Source organism: Rattus norvegicus, chromosome 5 (genome assembly GCF_036323735.1).
Source record: "Rattus norvegicus strain BN/NHsdMcwi chromosome 5, GRCr8, whole genome shotgun sequence".
Taxonomy (NCBI): domain Eukaryota; kingdom Metazoa; phylum Chordata; class Mammalia; order Rodentia; family Muridae; genus Rattus; species Rattus norvegicus.
This window is the reverse complement of record NC_086023.1, coordinates 93311584-93333305: the sequence shown is the minus strand read 5'-3', so window position 1 is coordinate 93333305 and position 21722 is coordinate 93311584. Positions and strand designations below refer to the sequence as shown.

General features: G+C 36.5%; 1 protein-coding gene across 9 annotated transcripts in view; it reads right to left on the bottom strand.

Moving 5' to 3' along the window:
* Positions 1–21722, bottom strand: part of Kdm4c (lysine demethylase 4C) — a 206637-nt gene that overhangs the window by 19735 nt on the left and 165180 nt on the right. For all 9 annotated transcript variants that reach the window (XM_063287361.1, XM_039109496.2, NM_001106663.4 and 6 more), the window contains 2 exons: positions 13812–13997; positions 9796–9966 (listed from right to left, as the gene is read on the bottom strand). In XM_063287361.1, coding sequence (XP_063143431.1) covers positions 9796–9966; positions 13812–13997 — 357 coding nt within the window. The remainder of the gene's footprint in view (positions 1–9795; positions 9967–13811; positions 13998–21722) is intronic.

Below are 21722 nucleotides of genomic sequence, written 5' to 3'. Positions count from 1 at the left end.
CAATGCCATAATTGAAGTGGGTGTCCACCAAGTCCAACATATGATAGCATTTTTAGCAGTGTCTCAGTGACAAGCAGAGCTAACCTGTCTGAAATACTAATTTGTAGAAACTCTTCCACAGTTAACTGGCCTTACAGACAACAATGGGTGCTTGGCTAGTTGATTGCATCTGGCTAGGATTTGGAAACTATAATCAGAACCACAGAGAATTAGCAGAGGGTAGACTAGCCTCAGAGGGCAGCATGGGAGTTAGTTTTATATGACAGTGGCAGCTAGGGAAATTTTGACCACACTAGAGGTGAAGGCCCAGCTTTCATAGACTGAGGCTGTGACTTAGTGTTACCCACAGTCACGGATAAGCAGTATCCATTTTATATTTTGATAGTTTTTGATTCCTGTTTTTCCATATTCAAAGAGGTTTTGTGACCTTTTCAATACCATTCCACTAACTCTCTTTATGGCCTAAATGAGAAAGTATCTTTGTCACTAATGGAAAGACAAACTGCTAGTTTTGGTAATGGGAGAGTCTTCTTTTCATAGAAAAATAAATAAATGAAATCTTCCAATTAATGGGAAAATATACAACTGAAGAATCTATACCATCAAATTCTTGAAAGGGCACATAATTCAGCCCCTAATTCTGCAAAGAAGACAGCAGAGCTTATTTACAAAGCTGGGACTTTGCTGACTTATAATCATTAAAAAAAAAATCCCAAGCATGCTCAATAATTCAAGGAAATGTATTTCCTGAAGATTCCGACAAAGGTATCCCAAACGAAAGAAGATGAGTAATCAAGACGTTGGAGTTGTGGTAGGATTTTAGAAATGACCTCTTGAGGGACGTGCTCAGATGGGGATACATGTACTGCTTTTTAAGAGTAAGGACACCCTCTTATGGAAATTTAAAAAGGTAGAATACACTTTAAATTTGTGTTCTAAGAGGCGATTTTTGTTTTGTATTTTTATATATTAGGGCCAATTGCAGAATTGGGTATTTTTTCTTTTTAAAAATATATTTATTGATTAAAACAGAGACAGAAGGAACACCCATTCAGAGCCTGCCCCACATGTGGCCCATACATATACAGCCACCCAATTAGACAAGATGGATGAAGCAAAGAAGTACAGGCCGACAGGAGCCGGATGTAGATCTCTCCTGAGAGACACAGCCAGAATACAGCAAATACAGAGGCGAATGCCAGCAGCAAAGCACTGAACTGAGAACAGGACCCCCGTTGAAGGAATCAGAGAAAGAACTGGAAGAGCTCGAAGGGGCTCGAGACCCCATATGAACAACAATGCCCAGCAACCAGAGCTTCCAGGGACTAAGCCACTACCTAAAGACTATACATGGACTGACCCTGGACTCTGACCTCATAGGTAGCAATGAATATCCTAGTAAGAGCACCAGTGGAAGGGGAAGCCCTGGGTCCTGCTAAGACTGAACCCCCAGTGAACGTGATTGTTGAGGGGAGGGCGGCAATGGGGGGAGGATGGGGAGGGGAACACCCATAAAGAAGGGGAAGGGGACGGGTTAGGTGGATGTTGGCCTGGAAACCGGGAAAGGGAATAACACTCGAAATGTAAATAAGAAATACTCAAGTTAATAAAAAAAAATTTTAAATATATTTATTTATTTAATATATATGAGTGCTCTATCTAAATGTATGCCAGATACTTCAATGCCAGAAGAGGGCATTAGTTTACATTATTGATTACTGTGAGCCACCATGTGATTGCTGGGAATTGAACTCAGGAAGAGTGCTCTTAACTGCTGAGCCATCTCTCCAGTCCCAAAATTGTTTTTTTCTTAAATAGAAAAACAGCACATAGAATTGACTGCTGTCACCACTTTGTTTATCTCTGTGCTTATACACATTTATTTTTAAGAATTTGGGCATTCTATTCAGGCATACACACACTAATGCACAGGTGATCTTTCTCTTAGACGTCTGACCTTTCTTGTTTTTCACATAAAAACCTAGTTGAGCTCTCTCCAGATGGAGATAAGTTTGCTACTTATCACAGTTCAGTACAGTACTTTATGTCTATTTTATAATATCTGGGCATGGGAGGGCCCTTTTGTTATTAGCGGGGCAAGTGTGTGTGTGTGTGTGTGTGTGTGTGTGTGTGTGTAAACATAAATAACATTTTTTAAAGGTAGTAAAGTAAGTCATGTACTTTGTTGTCATTTCATACAGCTTAGAGCAAATGGAGGTTTACAAACATTAATTCATAAATGTTTAATTCTATTCTGATTTTTTGTTATTCATTTCAAACAGAAGACTTATAGGGAACATGAATTATTTACCCATTCCCTCATATTAATTGTACACCCCAGTGGCTGCAAACATATTTGTAATAATGTAAAATAAGTATATTATGTGTGTGATGATGTAAAACTACATGTATGTATAAAAACAGAGTCAATTCTATTTTACACCGAGAGGCTTATAACAGGCTAAAAAATCTGAAATATTCCTACCCAGAGTTACCTGCTTATATATATGTTCTGTGTTACATATAGAATCATTGTTATTGTAGGTTCAGAGTTAATGGATAACTCTTACAAAACAAGAAGTCTGATTTCCTATCTTTTTTAATAACTTGTTTCCCTTTGAAAAGGAAATACATTCATATGCATGTGTGAATACACCGCTTCCTATACTCCCACAATACTGTTGTTGTCATTGTTATGTTACTGTCGCGCCCATCTTGTTTCTTCTGGAAACCAAATTCTTGGCCATTCAATAGACCTTGCGAGGCCCTAACATAAACACAAATCATCTTCTACGTAACAACATTAGTACATATTTGGAGAGGTCCTCAAGGCTAAGTGGTTTGTTGGTTTGCACTTCTCCGTCAGCCATATGTCAAGAGTTAATATAGGGCTGGGAAAAGAACAGGAAATACCGAGATGGAGATTATTATTTTAAAAAGTATTTCAGCAATAGCCTGAGGTCTATTTACGAGAGAAGGCAATCTTTATGGTATCAGAATAATGAGCATCTGGCAGCTTTGAATGCATAAGTAATAGTTTGGCAGTTTCTTTAGGAAATTTTCTTTTTGGTTCCATGAAAAAAAAAGCAGAAAAGCCAATAACTAAAAACACGACTGATACAGGAGAGCCAAGATGTTTTAAGGGGCTGTGAGAATAGAAACAGAGCAGCAGCAGGTACAGTGAGGTTGGACCAGGGGTTGCCATCTGAAGTGCTGGGGGAAGCTGTCTGCATTTTTTGAGCTGGGGAAAATGGAGGAAGCAGAACTGGCTACTCTTAGACAAATGACCTTGATTCTCTGTCTGTCAACTTCCAATGGGAGGTTGGGGGAGAGGTCAAAACTCTCTGGAAAAGGTGACCATTGGGTTTTACAATAACATACTAAATATACTGACCATTAGGGAAATGGGTAAAAAAAAACACACAACCTTTTCTTAATTCTTTCTGTAAAAAGATTCAGATCTAGCTTGGTAATCAAACATGCAATAGAATGCACATAAGGAACTGTGTAATCACAGTAATGGAGGCTGGGAACTCACTATCCATGACTCAGCCTTCTATGACATAACTACAACCATTTACAAAGGTATGCAGACTATCAAATACACTGGGCAGAAAAGAAACTCCCTGTTCAATTTCAAGCACAAAGAATATGGAACAAAGAAAACTTATTTAAATCTGCAAGACAGAAAATCTAAATCTATTATGTACATGGGCATATCCGAACAGCTTATATCTCAATGAAAGCATTCAAGAAGGTTGGAGCAGGGGCAAACAATGCTAGACCAGTTATTAGGCAAATGTGGACTAAGAAACACAAAACATTACAAAATAAACTAAATGACAGGACTTATAACATGCCTTTCAAATATAACCCTGAATGTAAATGGTCTTAATTACTCAATCAAAAGATAAGAATGGGAAACTGAATTAGAAAATAGCTCACTTCTTTTTCCTACTTCAAACACACTTCCTCATCAAAGACACCACCTTATGGTAAAAGGATGGAAAAAGCTATTCTAAAATAATTGGACTAGGAAATAACAAATATGGCTGGTCTCATACCTGACAAAAATAGGCTTTAAATTAAAACTAGTTAGAAGAGATGGAAAAGGTCACTTCATACTGATTAAAGAACATTAATAAGATATTACTATTTTAATATACATGCAGTGAAGAGGGAATGCGCATTTGTGTATGAACTTAACAGAGAGGAGAGAGAATAGTATACAAGTAACATGAAAGCACTGAGGGAAAAGATTGAGTTTGAAATTGGCTAAGAACGGATGAGGATGGGAGCAAGTAGAGATGGAAGTGGGTAATCAGATTTAGAAAATATGAAAAAGTCATATGAATAATTTCTATTTGTAAAGTAGCTAAAAATACAATGATTAAAAACCAGTAAGCTGCATAATAGGTAATCCCTCTCCGAGAAGCTATACGTTTATTAAATGAAAATCACTGTACCAGGCATGGGATACATCTCTATAAGTTGTTGGTCAGAGAGATCCCTGGAGGTTCCTCAAACAACAGAGGGATTTCTCATTACTCTTAGTTGCCCATTAGAACCTACTGATAAAAGACTATTGCTGAGCTATACCTTAGTTGCAGGATTGAAGAAATGAAATTAGAACTGAGCTGGATGCTTTGTCCCTGATCAGCTAGCTGTCATGGTGCCTAGAAGGTGGTATGCAGGATACAGACAGAGGAAGTCATCCACAGTCTTAACTAGCTATGTGCCAGTGTGTTAGAATATCAACCTACCAGGAAATTGTGCCCACTTATGCTATAGTAGCATGACTGTTATGGAGGTAACCAATTGCTTTCTAATAGGATTTAAGGCCTGTTTTGTGGGAGAGAATTCATGCCTGCTACTGCAATCATATAAAATCCCCATAGCTGCGTAAGTTATTGACTAAGAAAGGGAGCATAGTGTAGGATGATGTCATACAGGGGAGGCAGGTACAATATAGAACAAGGCCTGTCTTTGAATGAGAAGGAAGGATGAGGGAGAAAAGTTTGAAGGAAGAGGACAAGATTGGAATGGGAGGAGACGAGAGAATGAAGGAGGCTGAAGAGGAAGCTGTGGAGAGAACATGGATACTGATGTTAAGATTCCACTCTAAGTATTTACAGGTTGTTATATTCTTAAGGAATGGATGTGTATAGGGCATTGTATGTTTAGGTGGGCAATTATATTTTATCAATTAGATCAGAGGTTATTGTGTTGTGTGTTCTTTCTTGTAGCGATCTGAGTTAGAAGAGTGTGTGGTGGCAGAGACACTGGGTCACCGTGGAATTGGGATGTGTGTTTCTCACAAGATATCTAGCAGATATCTTGGGGCACTGTGGTGCCAGATCTAGTTGGGGCAAAAGAGAATCCTTTAATATAATTTTACAACAACAGCATAGTACTGATATTTTGCTAACAAAATATATTGGAAAGAAACAAATCTTCTTCCAAATATTTATACTAGCAGATTATTGTTATTAGCTTTGCTTAGAAAAGCTTCTTATCATGAAAGCAATTAATACAGAAACTTGCAACTGGTGAAAGAGCTGAGAGTAAGTAAATGTTTAATTAGGGAATATTTAGCTCTACATGGGCTATATAAAACTTCATGCTAGGCTCAGGAAATATTATAGAATACGAGGAGTAAACACACACACACACACACACACACACACTCACACACACACGGGGTGGGGTGGGGGGAGAAATGCTGTAAAATAATGTTTCTTGAAAAGGCTATCGCTGGAGTAGTCATGAAATCACAGAAGCTTGGTTAACCTCCATAACAGCTGTACTAAATTGAGCCTATCAACATTCTATGACAGACTAGGGAGGGACTCATGAGGCCACACTCCTTTCTAAGAAGATATCTGCAGTTAATATATACTGTGGACAAGGAGTCTTTTTTTGTTTTAAGTTAGACATGCTCCAAATCTGGTAAGTTACCTCACATGTATCATCATGAAACAAAACCTACTTAAACTCAATAGGTCTCCCCCCCCCCCACCCCGTGTGCTCGCTTTCTCTCCCCCTCCCTCTCCCCCTCCCTCTGTCTCTCCCTCTCTCTCTCTCTCTCTCTCTCTCTCTCTCTCTCTCTCTCTCTCTCTCTCTCACACACACACACACACACACACATTCACACTCACAAAAAGACTCAGAAATAGAGAGACTGCAAAAGAAAATGTTGAGGCAGGAATGGAAAGAGGAGAAGAGAGGGCAATGCTGGATGTATATATTCAAAATACATTCTATGACTGAGACTTAATTAAGAATACAAAAGAAGGGGTTGGGGATTTAGCTCAGTGGTAGAGCGCTTGCCTAGCAAGCGCAAGGCCCTAGGTTCAATCCCCAGCTCCGAAAAAAAGAAAAAAGAAAAAAAAAAAAAGAATACAAAAGAAATATCAATTGATGATGGATCTAAAATAAAACTGTTGATAAAGCAATCTGAAATGATCCAGGTAGGAAAAACCGAAGAAAAAAATAAAGACAAAACATTAAAGTATTTAACCTTTTATGTGATTATAAAGAGAAAACATTCATATGGAAAACAAAAAAATGATTAAGTTTAAAATCATAATTACCTATGACTGATGATACTCTTCAGATATAAATAATAATATTTTGTTTGATGTATTTACTTTGAGGATTTTTCCCTTACCTATTTATATCTAATTGACACCACACTGTATATATGCAAACTGTGGGTTTTATAACAGTCTCTACATGCTGCCAAAAGGAGCTTCGTTGATAAAGGGTAAGAACAACACTAATCTCGGGTATAAGGATAAGTCTTTAGAATAAAATTAGGGAGTAAATGGTTTCGAAAAGTGAGAATAATAGTGTCTTCTCTAGCATTTATGACCTACCTACCTTAGCAGCCATGAGGGGTTGGCTGGGTCTCCAGTACGAGGCATGCATTCCCTTTATTGAGTGGCCCGAAGTGTCATTATTGCACACTTGGGACAACTTGATGGTCTTCCTTGGTAGTTTGCAAATTACCTCCTAAAACTATGAACGCTAGTCCTCAGGGAGTAGGCTTCATGATCAGTATATATACACAAATACACATATACACAAATATACATATATCTGAAGAACTCCAGAACAACCAATTAATCTCATACATGGGCCATAAAGGCAACAACATACTTTTCATCATATGATTACTAGTGTTCAAATAGTTTTCTTCTTCCACCATGTGATCTATGATCAAAGTCAGCCTTATTTCAGTAGCTTTTCTCTTTTTGATTGTATTTATTTTTAATTTTTTATGTGTATGAATGTTGCCTACATGTAGTAAGTGTACCACATTCTTGTTCTGCCAAAAGAGCTCAGATGAGGGTGTCCCTGTCACAAATGATCCTCAGGAACTAGAATTACTTATCAGCTACCATGTGGGTGCTGGAAACTGAATCCACTCCTCTTGATGAGCAATAAGTTTTCTTAACAACTTCTACTTCACTGATGTGTTCCTGTGATCACATTTCTAGGCAGTCAATTTTGCCTTTGTGGTACATGGTGCATATTATTTGCCTGTCCAGAAAGATCCAGTGACTGTTATTCCCTTTTATCCCTTGAAATTAACTCCAAGTGAAGAAAGAAGCAAGTAAATACCACTTTATAGCCAACATAGGCATCAAGAAGATCTCAGGCTGCAGCATATGCTAAAGAGGGCCAATGCTCTCCATTATAAATTTCTTTTAGGTGGGCATTTTTAATATCCATAAAAATATTGAAAGGCAAAAATTCATGAAGAGTATGTTAAATACACTGGCAGAAGCAAGCATATAGTAATATTTATTATTACTTCCTTTTCCAGCTACACATTGCATTCTGAGGCTAAGTAGGCTGATTCATTCTACAGGTACACTGTTCAGTGAGAATATTTTGTATATTTTTGTAACATAGAATTAAGTTCCTCAGTAGAGAAATTTCCTGCTGTTCTTCTGATTCTCTAATAACAAAATTCCAATAGCATTATGACTGACAAACATATTTTTAAATATGAAATTTTTACATTAAAGAACTCTTGTCTAGCGAATTTTAAAAGTGAGCTGTAAACACTGATTTTTAAAGTAGAGCACTATACCTGTCTTTACTGAAGAATCAGGCTTCAAAGTAGGTTCTCTTTATGTCACACATGATAATTAGATTTGTTGCCCTAAAGTGTATTTTTTATATTTAAAAACCTAAAATTGCACCACAGCCCGCCAAAATTCTAAAAGCTGAGAAGCTACCAGATCTGCTGAGAACAGGCTAGAGATACAGGAAAGCTGAAGAGTTTCTCTGAGGAGGAACATAAAACAGACAGAAATGACTCTTTACTTGAGAGAAGTAAGGTTGTCTGTGTAGGTCGGCCACTGGAGGACTGAATAAGGACCAACTAAGGAATATGGGGCAATCTATTTTCATGAATGAATTTAAATGTAAAATTTATAAAGAAAAAAATAAAAAGGTTTAACCAAAAAAAATCTGAATGCAGTCAACAGACAAAAAATTAAACACAATAATCTTATTTTCTTTTTTATTATATATAAGTACACTGTAGCTGTCTTCAGATACACCAGAAGAGGGCATCGGATCTCTTTACAGATGGCTGTGAGCCACCATGTGGTTGCTGGGAATTGAACTCAGGACCTCTGGAAGAGTAGTCGGGTGCTCTTAACCGTTGAGCCATCTCTCCAGCCCCTCTTTTTTTTTTTTAATTGTATATTTTTTATTTATATTTCAAATGTTATTCCCTTTCCGAGATTCCCAGCTATAAGCCCCCTATACCATCCCCCTAACCTTCTTCTATAAGGGTGTTCCTTCTCCCCAACCTTCCCACCTTCAACCCCAATATTCAGTGGGTCAAGCCTTGATCATCCCATGGTATGAATGTCAGAAGTCAGAAGACAATATGTAAGAGCTGGTTTTCTCCTTTATCATGTGGGTCTGGGGACTGAACTTACTTCATCAGGTTTGGTAACAAGTACCTTTACTGGCTAAGAAATATCCCTGAGACAGTTAAAAATAAAGAGATGTAAGACTAATAGAGCTGACCTAATCAATGTTTCTTTTTCTCTAGATAGATTCAAATTCTGGACATAGTATGAGCAATCTCATAAGTTTATATTTAATTATATAAAATGTGTAATACTAATAATTGTTATTAACATTAAGAAGCTGCTTCCCAAGTACAAATTGAAGTAATACATCCACAGAAAACCAAATGAAGCAAAAATGAAACATGACTTGGACCCCAAACTGAACTGCACCAGGAGAAGGACTAACACAGCAGTGCCAGAAGGGTTAGCTTCCTGTGTAAAGCCACCTTTCTGTGAATCCCAACACACAACCATAGTCATTAAACTGAACACTTTGGTGTAAAATAGCCAATAAATTAAGCACGAATTACTAAGTCAGATTAATAAACAGAGCAGAATGGCTTACATTATTTATCACCAGTATTTACAAGACTGAGGCAAGAAAATCATTCCCTGTTAGTCAACAGCTGGAACTACATAGTGATGCTAGACTAGCTTAAGCTATAGAACAAGGCCCCATCTCCCAACATTACCAAAGGCAGAAAAGTTTTCACAGGCTAATAGACTCAGGAAATCTTGTGTTTGGTTAATGGAACCAATAACCTATGTAAGCTCCACACGAAGTGGTCATCTTGTCCTGTGCCATGTGAGAGTTCAGCAAGAAGGTACCAGACAGACAAAAACGGTAGAACTTCCACAACTTAAACAAGTACATTCCTGTTGTATGAAATCAGGTGCTCATGGAAAACCTACTTACCACAATATCCTCAGGAAATGTGTCTCTGCTGAAGGAACCATCATCAAACATGACCTCATAGAAGATTTGAGATGTCACATCTATCACTCTGCAGCTGTAGTACCGAGTATTTCGATGTTTTGTGATGACTGTCTGACCCACAGAAATGGCTTTCTCACAAGTTTTGGACTTCTGTGAAACAGAGAAAAAAGGAAGACAAGAGACAGATATGCAAACCAAACAGAAAATAAAAAGTCTTAATTTGGGAAGCAAAAACTAAGCTTGTCAAGATTTAAATATTTTAAGCTTAGTATGAAAGAATAATTTCAAATTTAAAGAAAACAATTATTATAAAAATAAATCATATATCCTTTGACAGGTATCAAAATTCATTGACAATTAGTCAGTGTTTCCAACATATAATAATGTCTTATGCTGTGCTTTGTTGTCTGATAGTTGGCACGAAGTAGACGGATAGAGATTATGTTTCATGTGTCTATGATTCTGTTTCTGTGGCTTGTCTTCAGTACCACTAAGTCCAAATGGATCTTCAATCCTCTATGCATTTCTTAAGCTACTTTGAAGCAGGGTGATCATCATCTAAATACTTCATGTTTACTTTGTAAGAATGAGATATTCCTTTATATAATCACAGTTCTAGAGTAATCTACTTGAAGAAGGTGAACACTGACATGGCACTTGAAGCAGCCACTTGGTTAACTGAACTCATAGGGACCTTAGTGCTTTTCTATCCTCTTCCCTGAAACTCTGAAGAAAAGGATCCATTCTCCACTTCAGTTTTATCTGCTCCATCATTTTAGACTCATTTAAATTAATTTCTACAGACCTTTTTTTTAATGGTACTGATACTTTAGAAAGATAAAATTTTACTGTCTGTATTTTAATAGATATCTGTGTAATATTCCCCAAGATTATACACAGTATTATACAATTCAATATTCTTTACAAGAGTGTTTTCATCTGAGGATATATAATCCTTATAATTCTCTTACATTAATATACAATCCTTAATTCCTTATCATTAATTATATATAAGTCCTATTACATTATATTAGATTATTTGTTGCTCAAATCACCACACATTTACCCAAATAAGAATCTATAAATGCATACATGTATGTCATCATGTATCTTTATATGTATGTGTCTGTCTGTCTGTCTATCTATCTATCTATCAGCAGTTTTCTGCTATATGTCCTGAAAAGTTTACATCTTCTCTATAACTAGCTATTATGGTTCATTTCAGAGAGCAATGTTTCTTTTATGATTCAGGTGGGAAAAGAGGCTACAGGACCTGTTCACAAGAATTGTCCAGGTCAGAACATGTACAATACTATGTAAAATGCAATACAAATGCTAATCATTATCTCTTTTATAATCCTTATCTTTGTTGATGCACTGATAAGATAGGATTAAAGCAATATTTGTGCTATAAAGATACACTGAGCTGTGAGACACAGGAACAGAGTACAAACTCACTAAATTTTCTTGGATTTCAGAAGTAATGACTAAAGTAACAATAAAAGGAAAATCAATTGAAGTTTTACTATTCCTCATCAAAACAGTTTAGTGCAGATTATCTGTAGCATATGTTAATCAATGATAACAAATCAGGGAGAGTGTTTAAGTGCATTTTTAATTAAGTAAATTAACTACATACCTCCTAGTCTTCTAGGTGTTACCATGTACAACATAGCTACCAATCCAGTGGGGGGGAAAAAAAACACAAAGAGGAGGACAATCTTTGCTTGGTATAAATCTGACAGATAATTAATACCAAGAATAAAATATTAAAGAATAATGAACTCAAAAAACCAAAGAACAAAATTAAAAAAAAAAAAAAACTCCTATAATAAGTGTGCTGTGGATCTAAACAGAGTTTGCAATAGAAGAAATAAAGTGGCTAAGAAATACCTGAAAAATTTTCTGTATTATTAGCAATTTGGGTCACGAAAATTAAAACTTTGTGCTTTTATTAACAACTACAACTAACACTGGAGAGAGTGTGGGACAGGGGAATTCTCACTCACCATTAGTGGAAATGCACACTATTAAAGCCAAGCCACTCCTGGAATTCAGGGCTAAGAATGTTCAATAAGCTAAAAAGAAATCTACCGTAAGACCCAACAATACTACTCCTTGGCTCAAAGGACTTGATATCCCATAGCATAGATACAAGTTTAGCCATGATTTTGCTATACATTATGTTCCTTTTTAAACATAACATCCATAAAGTGGATCTGTAGGGCAGTAATTTCTTAATTACCTCAAAAGTCTTGTTTTCTTTTTTACTATCTTTTGTAAAATGGTTAGCAACCTAAGCCTGACTAAGCCTCATCAGAGTCAGGAGGAGGCAGAGTCTCCAGAGCTCTTAAATCCAATTTCAATAGAATCAACTGAAGCCACAGAGAACTGCAGTATTAAAATAGGTTATAAGGTCCCAAGCAAAATTTCATGTAAGTACTGTTAGCTCTATTTACGTTGGAGTTGGGGATTCAATCGGTACTAAAGGATATAGGTGGAGCAATCACCTGCTATTTATGATTACAACAGCTTGTTTGTAGAAATAAGTGCCTCTGAAATTAGGTTTATTATTTTTAAAACAAGAAAAATACTTATATTAGTCATATAAGAGGCAGATTCTAAGAATGAACACTGATCACTGTGGCTGTAGAGGTCAGAATCTTATTATATCACAAAATACATCCAGAATTATTTAATGAGGTAACATTATTGACTTCTGGCTATAAATGGAAAGTGCCACAGTAATGTATATATTATTACTAATTTTCTAGTTTGGTAAAGTGTGTTTTTACTAAATACAATCTTTTTGGCCAATTACATCAACTAAAGATCATAAGTAAAAGGCGTGGATGCATTCTATGCAAACTATAACTTCAAATAATGGAAAATAACTTTAAATAGGGAGTTCATAACATCAGTTTGTACACTTGGACATTCTTACATATCTACACAATCCCCAGCCACAAATGTCAACTATCTCTAAAGGCACTAGTAGAAAGTAATGGAATCATTACAAAAGGCTGTAGGTTGCTGTGTGGGTAAGATACTTCCACAAGTCAATATGGACAACTTGGCATCTGCTCATAAAAGGTCATTAGTGGGTACATATGGTAAAGATGTATTTTTTACATATGTGAAGTTGTCAAACAGTACAAAACATCCCATTTTTTTTAAAAGAGAGTAGAGGAGAAAAATATTAGAGACAGAAAAATCATGTAAGGATGCAAATCTCTGCATGCCCTAATCCTTTTAAGTTTGAAGTCAAGGGAATGGATTCATTAACCAAGGAGATGTTAACTAATTACAATTAAATTCATGTTATCTGGTACAAATTCTATTTTCTTAGAGGAATATCAGCATTAAGTAAAATAAACATATCTGTTGGTAAATTGCTCTAATTTTACTTTCTATAATTTGCAGCAATATAATCTCCCCACTCTAAAAGTTATATATTTCCACAGTCATACTCCACTGATTGTCCAGGGCCTCCATGTTAGAGCTCGCTTATCTGGTGCTAGGTAGAAAGGAGCAAGAGTTCCTGGCCGTTTTCCCTTCACAATATTGCTACTATTTCCTTCCTTTAGGAAATATTTAAATAAATGTGTATAGTTGCATGCAGAGTGCATTGCAGATTTTAGGAGGTACATTTCATGCTGCTCTACTTCAAATGATCTGTTGACACACTGAATACATGAACTACACAATTTATATACAACTATTCAGACACCGATACACAGTTCAAAAACTAGGATGAATAAAAGAGCTTGACGCATTCATTTGTTCATTCACTCATTTAACTTACTAAATACTGTATTTAGTGCATACCAGAAACTGAAGGGTTCCACACACCTATGTTTAAATAATAGTTCTCAGTCCCTAGTCTTAATTATACTACAGTCTGGACATTCAACACTCACAAGGTACTAGAGACCAGTGACAGGTCCAGGAAGGAATTCAAATAAAATGTCAGTAAATGCGAGAGCAGGTCTTACCACGTTTGAATTGACTCTATGTCGGAAGCAAGTGATGTTTACCACATAAGGCCAGTCATCAGGCTCCATGAGTACTCCAGCAGCATGGGCACATGTAACATGGAAAGAGGCTGGGCAGCGGCCATAGGAACACTGGATGCAGGCTCCAGAAACCCTTTTAACCCGCTGTCTACAGAATATGCATTTCTGAAGGATTAAAAGAAACATTCATAAATCAAAGAGTAATAGTTGTTAGATGAATAACACAGAAGGCATTACATCAAGTTCTGACTCCAGGGCCTCATCAGCAATAACATCTATGGCAATACAATCTCCTCCACACGTTAAAAGTTATACACTTCCACAGTCATACTCCATCAGAGTACTTTTTGTGAAAGTAGAAGAAAAAACAAGCAGAAGAAAAAAAGTAGAAAAAAAAAAAAATTTCCCACATGCTCCCCCTGGCTAGCATAAACATCAGAAGAAGGCACTGGGTGATCCTGTGATCGACTGTGAATATCAAGAGTACTTCTGTTAGACCTGTACACAGCAAGCCTTGTGTACACCTAAAATAGAACCCAGGTACAGATACTCTTACATTAGATGAGAATATTGAACATATATATGGGAGTAAATTTTCATTTACAATGAAATGCAAAACAGGATTCAATGTGGAAACTAGGAACTCAAGTATTTAATAATCCAAATCTGCATGCTTCCTGACTAAAACAAAAATGCCTCCCAAAGTAGGAAAATTTAAAATCACCTTGAACCAGCATGTTTGTATTAAACATGTAATGAACAGCTATGGAGAATGAAAACAAACAGTAATAATCACTATAATCTAAACACTAAGTTCCACACAAAGGCCTTAAAACATTGTCAGAGCATTTGTTATGACAGATAATTCAAACAGGCTCATATAATAAAAGATTTATATATGGGAACTTGAGGGTTAGGAAAAAGAGGTCGGTTATGGATCAGCATTGTGTTGTGGTTTGCCCTGGAGTTATCTGTATTTTGATGCTAATTCCACTGCCCCAAGGACAACTGCCCAGTCGAGAACTCGGGACTCAGGTGACTTCACCAGAACCTTCTCCCCATTGAATTTGTAAAGTACAGGAGAGGGGCAGGTGCAGGATAGAAGGAGGCCTGTCATTGGAGGAGAAGGAAGGATGGGCAGGAAAGAAGTTTGAAGGAAGAGGAGGGACGGGAAGAGAAGGAGAGACAGGAGACGGAGGCGGAGAGGGTGAGAAGCCATGGCAGGTGATGGTAAGATTCTGCTCTGTGTATTTACAGGTTGTTATCAATGTTCCTAAGGGATGGATGGTACCGGGCATTGTATGTTTAAGTGGGCAATTATATCTTACCAATTGGGTCAAAGATTATTGTGTTGAGTGTTCTTTAATGTGTAGATTTAAGTAATGTAATGGAGTGTGGGGCTACTGGTCTGGGCCGCCTCGGAGTTGGGATGTGTTTCCGCCAAGATATCTAGCAGATATCTTGGGCACCGCGGTGTAGGACCTAGCGAGGTAAAAGACCAACATTACCGTTTTATTTTTATATTTATACAACAACAGCATAGGGTCAGGCTTACAAGCTGAAGAAACAAACAAAATCAAAGGGTGCAATGGAACTCCTTTCACAGGTTTCTTTTTCTTTTTTTTTTTGGGGGGGTGGGGGTGGAAACAAAAAGGCATTTAAGGTCTTAAAGCCATATGGGCACTACAGTCATTCGAGAATCAATGTGCACTAGACTTTTAAATCCATTCTGTCCTCACATCTGATTACTGACAGTCTTATGACTTTGCCCCTTAATCTTGTTCTGCTCTCTTGCCACCTATCTATGGTGAATGCCACTGCTTATACTCATGTAGTCTTGCCAAGAATAGAAATGGTCTTCTATTTCATTCCACTTTAGTTGAACTTCTCAGGAATTACCTTCTTACAGCATAAATACTATGACGTCCCTTCCTCAAGGGCATCTTTTTATCTTTAATTTCTTTTAGGAAAGGGGAGGGAAAGTGGTAACATAACATGGAAGAACACAGCTGGCAAAAGCCCCTCCACTATCAGTGAGAGCAGTATTATTTTTACTCATCCTCACAAGGGCATAATGAGACTCCAGAAAGTCATCTGTCTCTCCGTACTCTCAAGTTCAATGTAAAATCACATATTTTACACTGAAGATGTGACATGTAAAACATTCACAAGCTTACAGGCTTGCAGAGATAAAGGGAGAGAGAAGAGGGGAGGAGAAGAAAGAGGAATAGACAGAAGGAAGGGAATAGGTGGAGAGAGAGTATACCATAGAACGGAAACAAAATCCATGCAACTTTAAAGCATTACTTTATAAGTTATTTTGGCATTTTTAAAAATCATTGACCTCTGTTTTGAAACAACAAAAGAGGAAAAGGAACTGTTAAAAAAAATCAATAGAAATTGTGATCAGGCTTTAGGATTCTGATATTAGGAAGAGGCTATGGTTGAAATGTCTTTTGTTGTTGTTGTTGTTAACAGTTTTGTTGCTGACAGAGACTTACATAAAATTTATAGTTCCCTTTAAACAGTGCTATCAGTGAACCCATGTCTTCAGGAAAGCTAACAGTGATGTTTGTTTGTTTGTTTGTTTGATATAACATCATACTAAGTTTCCTAGGTTAGTGCTGAATTTGATCTATAGGACAGAGAGGCCTTGATACTGTAAGTCTCCTGTTTCAGCCACAATCCCAGTAGTCCATATTACAGGACTCTGCCACTAGGCTTGGCTCCCTAGTCTTAAATGGCAATACCATGTTCCATAGGTGCAAAGAGAGCTGAGGGATGAGATTATAGGCATTTAGGAGCAGGAAAAGTATATAAATGCAAGGCAATTATTGTAAAAGATCATTGTTTCAGGGGTCAGTGATGCATTGAGAAGGCAATGTTTTGGCAACAATTAATAAAAGAAATTCAAGAAGTTAAATGAGGATTCTGAAAGAAGCACTCATCTGGATGCTTTAGTATAAGGTTACAAAAGTGCTGACTTCCAGAAAACAACACAAGAAGAAAAAGTTGACAGTGACAACATGGGATAATCACCTTAAGTCATGCCTTAATTTTTCCAGGGAAGAAACCTGAAACTGTTCATTTTTTTGGTTGAATTAAAGAGAATCCTTCAAATGGACTTTAGTCGAGTTTTATGACCTGTTTCTTCTAAATCTCAACAGACACATTATATGCCTCAAGAAAAAGATACTGGAGCAAAAATCAGAGACACCAGGAACTCTATAAACAGATGGTTAACCACTGAAAACTCTATACATGCAGAGTAGGGCCATTTCACACATACTTTGTGTCACAGTCTCAGTAAGCCTGATGCTGGTGCTTCATATATCAGGTTTTGGGTTGGAAAGCTAGAAAATATAAAGCAGTAACAATTCTGAAGCACCATTAATTCAAAGGAACTCAGGAAGTATAAGCTTTTCCATCTGTTGTATAGTGCGAAGCGATGAAGATATTCAGAAGAATGATTTACAGAGTACAATAGTTTCTTGGAAAACTGGATTCTCATACTTCGTTCTGTGGCACACTAACAGACTGAGGAGGTAATGAGGCCGTGTAATGACTTCATAGAGCATATAACTTGGCAAAAAACATCAATAATGAGCTATGAAGTAGATGGAGGTTCAAATCATCTTGTCTTTTCATATTGAAATGAGTTATATGATTGTCATTTTCCCAGGTTTTTTAATCATTCTTTTTCCTTCTGTAAATATCAAGATAATTCTAAATCAAGCATAAATATCTTTAAAAATAAAATTACTATTTCCCAGTGTTCCATATAACCTCTCAGACCAGAGCACCACCATGTATCTTGCTCCAGGGCCCAGCCTGGTTGATCTGCCTCCTCTTCCCTTTCTTTCGTATACCATTCCCCAGTCCCCAGATCTACTCCTAGTTGGCCAACCACTGCCTGTCTAGTCTGTGCTCCCACTGGCCACAACCTCTATAAACTTTGGACAGGGGGACCATCCTGTATGATAGCAAAGAACCCCTGCTACCATCTGACATCACCCCTTTCAAAGGTCATGCAACCTTTCTGCTAAAGGTTGTCCTTATTGGGCACCAACAGGGGGGGGAAGCCCTTGGTCCTGCCAAGTTTGGACCCACAGTACAGGGGAATGTCAGGGTGGGAGGTGGGAAAGAGGGGTGGTTGGGGAGAGGGAACAACCCCAGAGAAGGGGGAGGGGGATGTATGGATAGGGGACTAATAGACGGGAAACCGGGAAAAAGGAATAACCTGTGAAATGTAAATAAAAAATATCCAATGGAAAAAAAAATATATATATGAAAAGAAAAACTAGGAAAGAGATCAGGAGTCATAGATATAAGAATCACCAACAGAATACAAGAGAATGAAGGGAGAATCTCAGAGGCTTAAGATATCATAGAAAACATTGACACAATAGTCAAAGAAAATGCAAAAGCAAAAAGCTCCTAGCCCAGAACATTCAGGAAATCCAGGACACAATGAGAAGATCAAACCTAAGGATAATAGGTATAGAAAAGAGTAAAGATTCTCAACTTAAATATCTTCAACACAATCATAGAAGAAAACTTCCCTAACCTAAAGAAAGAGATGCCCATAAACATACAAGAAGCCTACAGAACTCCAAATAGATTGGACCAGAAAAGAAATTCCTCCCGTCACATAATAGTCATAACATCAAATGCACAAAACAAAGAATATTACAAGCAGTGAGGGAAAAATGTCAAGTAACATATAAAGGCAGACCTATCAGAATTACACCAGATTTCTCAATGAAAGCCAGAAGATCCTGGACAGATGTCATACAGACCCTAAGAGAACACAAATGCCAGCCCAGGCTACTATATCTAGCAAAACTATCAATTAACATAGATGGAGAAACCAAGATATTTCATGACAAAACCAAATATACAAAATATCTTTCCAGAAATGCAGCCGAACAGAGGATGAATACATATTACCTCCCAACTTAAATAAAAAAAAATATATATAAATTGGAACAAATTATCATCAGCAACAACACTGTAAAATAGTTAAAAAGAACACCAACAAAACCCTCCCAATATGGAGCTAGAGTTACAGTAGGCTCAGCAATTAAGTACACTTGTGCTTGTAGATGACCTGGGATCCCAGCAATCAGTTGATAATTCGCAACAATTGGTTCCAAGGGAACTTGATGAGCACCAGGAATGCATGGAATACACAAATATGCAAGGCAAATACTCCAAAAAATAAAATAAAGTGAAATGAAATAAAATTAATCTTTAAAAAGAAAAATATAATCCTCCAATCTTGAAAAAAAAATCTACAATTCACTAGGTTTATTTCAGGACTAACAGCATTTGGAGGTTTTTTTTTTGTTGTTTTTTTTTTTAAACTATTTACTAAAGCAAAGGAATGCTTTAAAATTCTTCTCATTTGTACTCACATGAAAGCCATGAAGACAAAACAAAAACAAAAAAAAAAAAAAAACAAGATTATTCCCGATTAACATGAATTCTAAAATTTTCAATAAAAAACTGGGACACTAGGTTTAAAAACATCAAAAAAATCATTTATAATGGAATCATCTTCATCTCAAAGCAACAGCAATGGCTCAACAATATGTAAATCAATCAATGCAATGCACTACATAAACATAAACAGACATAGCCCAGAATACACAAGATATCTCAGTAGCTGCAGAAATGGCTTGAGAAAAATCCAACATCCCTATCAGTTAAAAGTCTTGGAGGGGGGGTTGCGGATGGTGAGAAAATATCTCAAGACAAAAAGGCAATATCCAACAAGCCTATATGCAACATCATGCCAAATTTAAAAAAAAAAAAAAAAACTAAAAAAATTTCTTCTAAATTCAGGAAGATGATAGGATGTCCATTCTCTTCACTCATGCAATATAATGAATGAAATCTAGGTAGAATAATAATTAAAAAATAAAATATTTTTTAAATAATTTTATTTTTCTTGGATATTTTATGTATGAAGGATTGTGGAAGCAAAGCTACATAATAGGAATTATCACCGCCTTTAAAAAAAAAAAAACAACCTTAGGAGAGATACATAACCTAATTTACACTAAATTATTGAACAAAGAAATGTGACTAAGCTTGAGTCTCCTCTCCCCAGAGATTTGGAACAGAATAACAAATGTACTATTTTAAACTGACTGTCCCTTTTTCCAAACTATAAACATCAGCTTGCTATCAGTATAGACCAAGCCAAACCCAAACAACTATTTAGGATCATCTAAGATGATCAAAATGTGTTTGTTACTATTGACCCAGTCAGTGTTGGAGTAAATGGGTGATGGTGTCTCACTCAACTGAAAGATCTACCAGTAATTGCTACTTACACAGAGAAGAAGGGAGGATTCATCAATTCAAAATGAAGACCAAGATTACTCTCAAAATATTCCCTGATAATAAAGTATTTGAATTCCTACCTATTTAACAATGATTTTAAAATTAGTTCCTCAGAGAAAAAATAGTTCAAAACTGAAAATGTAAAAGTTCCAAATTCTTTCTGCCTCATAATTTTTCTGTTAAGAGAAAGACTCTATAGTAACAAGGTAACATTTCAAGTATGTAGACATTGTTCGTATGGATGTATATAACCTTCATAGAGCATATTATTTCCAGTCATGTCCATATGACATTTTTCCATTTTACTAGAAAGACTTTATGGTGCAATATAAGCAATATACAAATATGGAGGGTTGCAATAAGACTAAATTACAGTAGCATATAATGCTGAGAGTTGAGGACTACGTAGCCACTAAGAAAAAATTTTCCCAACTTAGTAACAGAATCATACATCACATCAAAACCAAGTACATATGGTTTCTCCTCATTTACTTATGTGTATTATTTTTTGAGACAGAACATATATGTGGCTAATGTTGACATCAAACATACTAAATAACGGTAGCTGGCCAAGAACCCAATCTCCATCTGCCTCAGCAAGTCACAGATTGGGATTATAGACCTGCGGCATGTTATCTGGCATACAGTGTTTCTTACTCCTCTGCTAGTTAAGATCTTGGTTTACTACTGTCAAATTGTCTGTATTCTAAGAACTTCTGGTGCTATTAAAAAAAAAAAAAAAACTGAGCACCTGAGTCCTCCCCAATACATGAGTTATTGTAGAGCAGAGGAACAACAATATATAAGAACTGATGTAGATTTATGTTTACACAGGATTGCTCATGTGCATTGCATTAACTCACATACTGGGTTATTCATGGATTGAACATAAACTCAGTAATGTGAGTTTTAATGGATGGGAGATAATACAAAACGTAAGTTTCTTAAAATTCATTAAGAGGTCCTGTCCAATACAAACCAAACTCTGTAATAAAACTAAAACAAAGATAATCACTAACTTGATATGATGTTAATTAAGTGGAATTGAGGTAGTCGCCACTGCTTTTTCACCCAGTAGTTCTTCATTTAATATTTACTAATCTGCTAGCACATATTAGTTTGCAAGATACTGTTTTGCTTTAAGAAATAAAAAACCCAACTATATTTTTCTCTCCTGGACTTAGCTCTTCAGATGAAATATCTATGTTCCTGAATTAATATATCTTTCAAAACTATAATCTTTGGTTTTCAGGTTCACTATTAATTGATTTCAAGTACAAACTTCAATGTATAAAGAGCCTTCTAAGAAGAAAAATGTAATCTCATCTATATTCTGAAAGGGTTGTAGCTCTGCCGCCATTACAGTGTACAGTACAATGATCCTTTTCAAATTCATGTTTTTCAATCACAGAAAATCTGTGCCTTAGATTTATCTGTCAAATAAGGAAACAGAGGTCTCTGAATGCACAGGGTTAATGTCAGCTATTCTGGTCAGAAGAGAGCTGCAGAGCCCCTAAAGCTGGAATTATGCACAGTTGT